The sequence below is a fragment of the Suricata suricatta genome, chromosome 11 (genome assembly GCF_006229205.1).
Source record: "Suricata suricatta isolate VVHF042 chromosome 11, meerkat_22Aug2017_6uvM2_HiC, whole genome shotgun sequence".
NCBI classification, from domain to species: Eukaryota; Metazoa; Chordata; class Mammalia; order Carnivora; family Herpestidae; genus Suricata; species Suricata suricatta.
Window position 1 is genome coordinate 6,208,524 of NC_043710.1, and position 8,426 is coordinate 6,216,949.

At 62.1% G+C, this 8,426-nt stretch overlaps 1 protein-coding gene across 1 annotated transcript in view; it reads right to left on the minus strand.

Moving 5' to 3' along the window:
• EHBP1L1 (EH domain binding protein 1 like 1) overlaps nucleotides 1–8,392 on the minus strand; it is a 15,018-nt gene extending 6,626 nt beyond the window's left edge. Inside the window, 12 exon segments of the mRNA XM_029957388.1 lie at nucleotides 7–192; nucleotides 589–637; nucleotides 726–883; nucleotides 1,334–3,322; nucleotides 3,325–3,329; nucleotides 3,531–3,605; nucleotides 4,202–4,344; nucleotides 4,426–4,604; nucleotides 4,710–4,763; nucleotides 5,058–5,153; nucleotides 5,575–5,632; nucleotides 8,017–8,392. Coding sequence (XP_029813248.1) covers nucleotides 7–192; nucleotides 589–637; nucleotides 726–883; nucleotides 1,334–3,322; nucleotides 3,325–3,329; nucleotides 3,531–3,605; nucleotides 4,202–4,344; nucleotides 4,426–4,604; nucleotides 4,710–4,763; nucleotides 5,058–5,153; nucleotides 5,575–5,632; nucleotides 8,017–8,120 — 3,096 coding nt within the window. The 5' untranslated portion in view covers nucleotides 8,121–8,392.
• Between the last annotated feature and the right edge of the window lie 34 nt (nucleotides 8,393–8,426).

Genomic DNA, 8,426 nt, shown 5'->3' on the forward strand with positions numbered 1-8,426 from the left:
GCTGGCCACGCGGTACGTGCCCGCGCCGCCGCCGCCCTCCAGCTGCACTAGCTGCAACTCCTGCCCGGTGCAGAAGGCGCGGATCTGGCACAGGTACGTCATGACGATGAGCTTGTCGGGCACCGACAGCAGCACCATGTCCGCCGGCTCCAGCAGCCGCGACACGCCCAGAGCCGCGAAGCCATCGAAGGCCTAGGAAGGGTGCGCGGGGAGGTCAGCGGCTGCTGGCGTTACCCGGCGACGCCGCGGCCCCGCCCGGGACCTCCGGAGGAATCCCGGCAGTCTGGCACGCCGGGGTTTGCCTAGCACCGCCTTCACCCTTCATTGGGGGAAATCTAGCAACAGGGCCCACCCCCGCGTCACCCAGCAACTGCACACCAAGGACGGTTTTGGAAAAACCATCTGGTGGAAATAGGCTTTAAAACAAAACTAAACTAAGAAAAACAAACAGTTTAAAGACCAAGAGGGTAAAAAGTGCAGAACTTCCAAAACCCACTGCTGGGGCCCTGCTGCCCATAGATTCCTCTCCTATAGTAGGTTCTGGCTCTAGAACCTTTCCCTTCAGGCATTGCTCACTCTCAGTCTCACCTGCTTATTGTTCTGTTTGATGTTGAGTGGGTCCAGGGAGGCATAGTCGCTGCAGAGAGAGGGCTGGTCAGAGGCTGGCATCACACTGCCCTCCCAGCAGGCCCCCTCATTCATTCCCACCCCCTCTGGCAGCTCACATCTTGTCTGGGTAGAATCGATGCAGGATGGCACAGAAGGCCAAGCCGTTGCGCCAAGATGTAGTGAAGTTGGTGACTCGGACACCACGGTACCCAGCGGTGACTTCCTGGCACCACTCCAGCAGGGACTGACTAGAGCTGACCGGAGCACGTGGTGCCTAGGGACACAGGGATGGGCTCAGGGAATGTGAACATAGGACCTGTGCCCTCGGGCACAAAATAGCCCTGGCTCTGGGTTTGCAGGGGGCACCAGAGACCACTGGCCAGAGCCTTGGGACTAGGCAAAGGATTTCCAGCTCTGCGGTTATCTACCAAGGTCACCTAAAAGGTCAGTGGCCCCCAGGCAAGATCAGAGGTCACCAGCAGCCACACCTCAGGGTCAGCCCAGAAAATCAGCTTAGGGGTGTCCGGGTCCATGCAGCCCAGGGAAGACAGATGGGGGAGCCAGGGCATCCTGAGAGAGGAGAGGGTGAGGGGGGCTCCATGAAGCTGAGCCCCTGTCCCACCACACCCCAGCCCACCAGGTGGGTCCATGCAGAGCCGCCGTTAGCTCAGCCCCAGGTTAGTGGGAAGCAGCGGACTGGGCCCTCGGCGGCCCCCATCCCTACCTGGCTGCCCGGCAGCCTCCCGTCTTCTTCAGGCTCCTCTGGGGAAGAGGCCCCCGAGGGCTTGGGCACCCCAGCCCCTGCCCCACTGGCCACCTGCACCTCAATCAGGCTGGCCTCGGGGAGGTTTCCCTCAGCTTCTTGTCCCTTTTCAGTCCCTGAGACCCCAGCCTCTGCTTCCTGGGCCTCAAAAATACCAGATTCGTTCTCTGGAGGCCCTGAAATCTCCATTTCTGCTTCCTGGGCCCCCCAAGCCCCAGACTTGGCCTCTGAAATTCCCAAAACCTCACTTTCTACCTCCTGGGCCCTCAAAACTGTGGTCTCTGCCTCTGCTCCCTGGGGCCCTAAAACTCCACACTTAGTGATGGATTCCTGTAAAGCTTCATTTTGAAGAGTGTCCCAGAGCCCAGACTCTGCCTCCTGGACCCCCAAAGTCTTAGCCTTTTCCTTCTCAGACTCTAAAACTGTCCTTTCTGTCCGTTGAGTCCCCAGTTTCTCAGCCTCTGCCATTCCAACTCCTGAACCTAAAACCCTTGAATCCCCCACCTCTGTCTCCTGGGCTCCTATCTCATTTTCTATCCTAGGAATCCCTGAATCCCCAGCTGCTATCTCCTGGGTCCCCGGTATATCGGCTGCTGCTGTCTCAGTCTCGAACCCTGGGACCCCTGAGCTCCCTACCTCTGTTTCTTGGGTCCCTGCTATCTCAGATTTTATCCCTGAACCACCTACCTTGGCCTCTTGGGTTCCCAATATCTCAGCCTCCGCTGCCCTAGCCTCTATCTCTGGCATCCTGGAACGCCCCACCTCTGTCTCCCGGGCCCCCAATATTTCACATTCTGCTATCTCAGTTTCTAGCCTCAGTATGCCTGAACCACCAGCTATCTCCTGGGTCCCCAATATCTCAGCCTCTGCCGTCCTAGATTTTGTCCCCAGAAACCTTGAACCTTCAGCCTCTGTTTTCTGGGCTCCCAGATCCTCAGACTCTGCCATGCCAGCTGCCTCTGACTCCAGGACCCCTGAGCTCACGAGCTCTGTCTCCTGGGCCCCCAAGGCCTCAGCTTCTGCTGTCCCCATCTCTATCTCTGGGAACCCTGATCCCCCCGCTTTGGTCTCCTGGGTCTCCAGTACCTCTGACTCTGCCCTCACGGTCTCTGTTCCCAGGACCCTCGAATCCCGAGTGTCTGCTTCCCAGACCCCCAGATCCCTAGACATCACCCCCTGGCCAGCTGATGGAGCGCCCTGATGCCCGCTCACCTGGGGCCTGGCCTTTGCCGCTCCAACAGAGGGACCCTGCTCCAGGCCTGTCCCCCCAAAACCAGGGGCTCTGCCTCTCACCTCTGCACTCTCTCTCTCCTGGCCTGCAGCACCCCCGGCCCCGCTGATGTTACTGAGATGCTGGGAGTGCCATGCAGGTTCTGCGGGGGGTGGGCTCAGGACTATGGGAGCCTCATCCCTGGTCCTGACCGCCCTCCTCCCCTGAGAGCCCCTTGGAGGAGCTTCAGGAGTCCCCTTGAATCTTGCCTCGGGCATCGCCCCTGTAGCCTCTGGTCCCTCAGTGTCCACATGTCTCACCTTTGACATCTCCTCAGCAGCCACTTGACTCCCTTCTAAACTTCCTTCTGCCTCCCCGGCTCTGACGTCTGACCTCTTAGTGTTCACCTCCCTGACCCCTGACTCCAGCTCAATGTCTACTCCCCCAGTCCCCAGCCTATCCCCAGTGCTTCTCCCCTCAACCTTAGGTTTCGGCCCTCCCCAAGAGTCTCCAGAGCCCCCATCCTCAATGCCTGGGCCCAGCCTGGCTCCCTGAACCTCTGTCCCTTCCTGCGGGCTCTCCTGGGCCCGGGGCTGCTCAGAAGAACCCACTTCTGCTGGGGGAGGCCCTGAGACTTTGGGAGCCTCCTCTTCCCCTTGGGGGACTGGAGGCCAGGGGGCATCAGAGCCTTTCCGGAGCCGAGGGGCTGGGGTGGGGGCCACCTCCTGGCCTGGCTGTCTTGAAGACCTGAGGAGAGAGCAGGAGAAAGCATTGGGGAGCCCATTGGCTCCCCACTGTTAGCTCCATCCCCACCCTTCAGATTGCTAGGGCCCTGGAAAGGCAGGTTGGCAGGGCTGCAGGGAGGGCAGGCAGGGAGAGGCGCTGAAGCCAGGGCCCTGAGACTGGAGGTCCAGCCCCTCCCCGCCCCAACCCCAATCTGGGCCTCACCTGCCTGCTTGGGCTGCGCCCGGCCCTCCTCCTCCTCCTCACGAAGTGTCTTCAGCTCCCGAGAGGGATCGGGATCTGGGGTGAGGATAGGGGGGTGGCGGCAGGTCAGCCCAAAGGAGGGCCCTGCAGGTCTGACACCCTCCCCCCCAGCCAGAGTCCTACCTGGGAAACGCCCCAGCCTCAGGGCACCGCCCCGGCCTGCGAGAAGAGACAGGCCCTCGGATGCAGAGAAAGAGAGAGAGAGAGAGAGAAAACCACAAGGACAGACAGAAACAAAGCCTTAACAAGCAAAAGGGAGGGATGAGAAAGCTGGTGAGCTCGAGGGTGGGTGGCCCGGGCTGGCGAGATCAGCCTGCATCTCCCCTTTGCGCTTTTGGCCCTGCCCTCTCAGGGTGGGGACGGGCCGGGCAGGCACCCACTCCGGGATGAGGAGAGGGCCAGCGGCTCAGGGAACCCGGCCCACAGGACTCAGCAAAGAACCAGGCCTCCATGGGACCAGGAGCCAAGTCAGGACAGTCAGGGCCGCTGGGCAGGTTGGGGTTTCCCCGGGCAGTCGTGAGCCCCCTCACGGGGCGCGCACAAGCCGGCGCTGGGCCAACAGGACAAGCGAGCTTATCCCCTGCCCTCCCTAGGTCTCGGCGATCTCAGTCCACGGCAGGCTGCAAGCCCACCTGGCTGGGGGACACGAGCCCGTGCCTCGGGGGCACCCGGACCATTAGCCTCCTCCTCGTCACTCTCAGCAAAGTCGTCCAGGTTGCCCACATCACTAGGCTTCACGCTCATGAGGCTCGCAAGACTCTGCATGTCATCGTCCCTGGGGGGGGTCAGAGGTCAGGGGTGAGGGCTGGGGTCAGAGACTGCAGACTAAGGCCAAGGAAGGAGGATGGGCACTCACGTGGCGCGGCCCTCGCGAAGCAGTACCCCCGACAGGGTGAGGCTCAGCTCGGCGTGCACCACCTTCACCGACTTGGGCTTCAGCCGCAGCCGCAGGGGGACCGGGGCAGGCACGGGCCCCGCGTGCTGGGCCAGGTCCACCTCCACGGTGGCCAGCACCTTCCGCTGCCCCTTGGACTCCTGTGGGCCGGGGAGATGGGCCCCGGGAAGGAGCATCAGTGCTGCCCCCGCCCCCCCCTCCCCGAGGCCCCAGGAGCCCAGGCCCTGGCCTGCCCGGCCACTCACATTCTCAATAATAAACGTCCACTCTTTGGCCTCATACTGGTCCACGTGAGGGTCCTGGGAAAAGGGGGCGCTGGTGAGTACAGGGGCTGCCAGGGTGAGGGCAGTGCGGGGAGGAGGGCCGGCTGCCTCCCACACTGCTGCTGGCAGGTTTGTGTGCACGCTACCCCCCTCCAAAGAGACCTCCTGGGCCACCCACATAGAGCAGGCTACCCCCACCCCCATCTTGCTTCCTGGGCTCACCCCTGCGTTCTCTCTGTTTTGGACGGATAACCCTCTGGGACCCCCATGGCTATCTGGGGTGTAATCGCCCCCCCCACTCCCACCTACACAGGAGGCCTAGAGACTCACCCTGTACAGGGTCACAGAGATGTCCACGTTCTCCGGCACCATCCACAGCACGGTGCCCCGGTATGGGTTCTGGATGCCTGGCTGCCAGCTGTGGGCCTGCAACGAGCAGCCTGAAGCCTCCCTGCTTCTGAGCTGTCCCGGCGTCCCCTGCCCTGACCTCCAAATACGACCTCACCTCTCTCCATTCTGTGGGTTCCTTTTTTTTTTTTTAATGTTTCTTTAGTTTTTAAGAGAGGGAGAGAGAGTGTGTGTACAGGGGAGGGGCACAGAGAGAGGGGGACAGAGGGTTTGAAGCAGCCTCCAGCTGACAACAGTGAGCCCAACGAGGGGCTCAAACTCATGAACGCCTCAGATCATGACCTGAGCCCAACTCGGAGTTTCAACCAACTGAGCCACCCAGGAGCCTCCTTTCTGTGGCTTCTGGTCCAAACGCGAACCCGACTCCACTCTTCCATCAGTCCTCACCCACTTTCCCCGCACCCCCCCACCTAGACCCCCAGCTGACAACCTCCCCCACCTTGGAGCAGATGCGCCTGTTGCGACGGGTCCATACCACCACCAGCTTATCCGGTTGCCTAGGGGTGGGGAGAGAGGGGGCTGCTCAGTCAGGCCCGCCCACCCAGCCCCTCCGTCTCCTCCAGGGTCTTCCTTCTGCCCACACCCTCCTCCCTGGGAAACGGACTGGACAGCCTATTATCTGGAGCCACCAGCGGCAGGGCGGGGCTGCTGAGGCAGGGTGAGGCCCAGGGCAGAAGGGCAAAGGCCCAGATGTGGGTCGACAGGGATTATGAAGACAGGCAGCAAGAGAGACAGAGACATACAGAGAAACAGACACACAGTGACAGGGAGAGACACATAAACACAGCAAGGAGACAACGCAGACTTAGAGACACAGGGAGAGACAGACTTGGCATAAAACAAACCCAATCACTCACAAATATTTGGGGAGTGTGCGGTACACCAGCCCAGGAGGACGGAGACCCTTTCAGGGGCTGGGGACAACAGAGGTGGGGTGGGGTGCCAATCAAGAAAGAAAAGAAATTAACAATCTGATTTCAGGGAGACAGGAGAGAGCCACTGGGGTCTCCTTGAGCTTGGGGTGCCTGAGCGAGGCATGAGTGGGAGAGGGATAGTCTTGCGAGCGACTATGGAGGAGGGCTCAAGAAGGGATGGAAAGTGCAAGGGACCGAGGTTGGGGGGTGCGGGGGGGGGGTCAGAGTGAGGGGCAGAGGGTGGGAGATGATCAGAGAGACATAGGGTCAGCTTGTCATCAGACACCCCTCCCCAGGGCCTTCAGGGACACAGATCATGCACCGGTGTGGGGAGAAGGTCCTTTTGGGTTAGAAAGTTAGACTACTGCAGAGGAGGGTGGGGGATGGTTGAGGGGACCATCAGGCCAAGGGCAGTAGAGAGCCCTCCTTGCCTGTACCCAGCCCCATGCTGGGACATTTAGGTTCACCCACCTCATTGCTCCTCTGCAGGCGTGGAGCCAGGATAAATGGCTCTCCTGTCAACCCCTGAGGATCCCAAGGCTCCCAAGGGTGGGAGCCAGCAAAGCTGAACCCAGAGCCCTCCAGCCAGCAGCCAAGCTCCTCCCCCCAACCCCCAACTGCAGGCACCCAAGGCTAAGCAGAGGTAGCCACGGGGGCCTTCCCAGAAAGGGGAAGCAGACAGGGGGTGGCTAGAGAGGGCAGGGCCTGGCCCGGCAGCCTGACTCAAGCCAGGCACGCCCTCTGGGGAGCCAGAGATCTGGGCAGGGGCAGCTTCCTCGCCTGGGCTCCTAGCTCCGAAGCCTAGTAGGCCATGCCCGCCCCCATGACTCAGATGCACTGACACTGCCCGCACCCTAGGCCTGCTCTCTGGGACCATGCCCAGCGTCCCCTTGGGCTCACCCAGGATGCTGGGGTGTAAGGTAGAAGCCAGAGCCCAGAGTTCAAGTCCTAGCCCTGTGCTGTGTTACCCCGGTCAGCCCGTCTTCCCTGGGCCTCCCCAAACGGAGTGATCGGCTCTCCAGCTGGCCCAGGCAAAACTAGGGATATGGCTGTTGCCTGAGGGACCCTAGCCTCCTGCTCACTCCCCTCCCTTGGGACCCCATGATCCCTTCCTGCCCCAGCAGCTCTTTCTCTTGGGAGCCTAAATTTAGCCCCGCCTGGCGGGTGAGGCCCCCACAGCTGTGCCCTAATCCAGCCAAGAGAAGCTGACACCAGTGAGCACGTATATTTAGGGTGTGACGCAGGGGTCCCGGCAGCTGCAAGTGGGAGCTGGGAGCCGTGTGAACAGGACACCCCTGGTTCCTCTGGCAGGCCAAGCCAGGTTCTCTGTCTCTCCCCCTGACCCGGCCACCTCGCCCTCCCCGAGCCCTGTCCCCCCAGACTCGAAACCTTCTAGGCCCTCTGGCCCCTTTAAGATGGCCCCTGCCTCCTCCTCATCCCTCTCAGTACTCAGTTTCCCCTTTTAAGGACATCATGGAGACACATCCAGCCTCCCAGCACCCACTCTGGCCAAGGCGTGCCTGCGTATGTGTTCCTCTGGCTCAACAAGTGGGCAGAGGAGGAGGGGGCAACAGGCTCCTGCCGAGCTGGACCAGCCCACGGAGGTTTCTGCCACGGCCTGGCCACCCACAGACCTCAACATTTGCTCCCTTTTCCGATGCCACCCGGAATCATCTCTCCGGTCAAAAAAAGAAAAAAGAGTCCTCCCTTCCCCCAACCCTGAGCTCAGCCCAGAAAGGAGAAAGGTGTGGGCACGGACGGATTCTCGGACCCCCACTCCCCAGCACTATCCACGCCGCCAAATCTAGGGGTCCTACAGACTGCAAAGGCACTTTTGAATCACAGTCTGGGACGCCAGGGCCCGAGGTGAGGCCCCTGGGTTGGGGGCAGGGTTCTCTCAGGCTCCAACGGGGGCCGCGGGGTCCCAGCCAGCCTGCGGAGGCCCCCCAGGCCTCCCTGTCACTCACCATTTCTTGGTGCACTCCACCACCAGCTCATGGTAACAGGCCACAAACTGAAACTTGGCGGCCCGCTTGCCCACGCGTTGCAGGCGCTTCCACACCGAGGTCATGGCCCCCGCCGCCCCGGCCGCTGTATCCTCAGACTCGGGGCTCCCGCTGGCCTGGGACCGCTGGCCGGCCCTGGGTCTCCATGGCCTCCGGGGGTGCTATCCGAGCCGCCCGCCCCGTCCGTCGGAGATGTTCGAGGCTCGGACCCGGGGCCGATATCCCCGGGGCGGCCGCTAGGGCCGCCGGGTGGTCCGGCTAAGTCGGCGGGTTGTCCGGGGCGCGTCGGGTCGCGGGAGCGCTGAGTGGCGAGCGCGCCGTTTCCTGGAGCCGCACCCCCGTCGGAAGGCGGGCGGGGCTCCGGCGGGGGC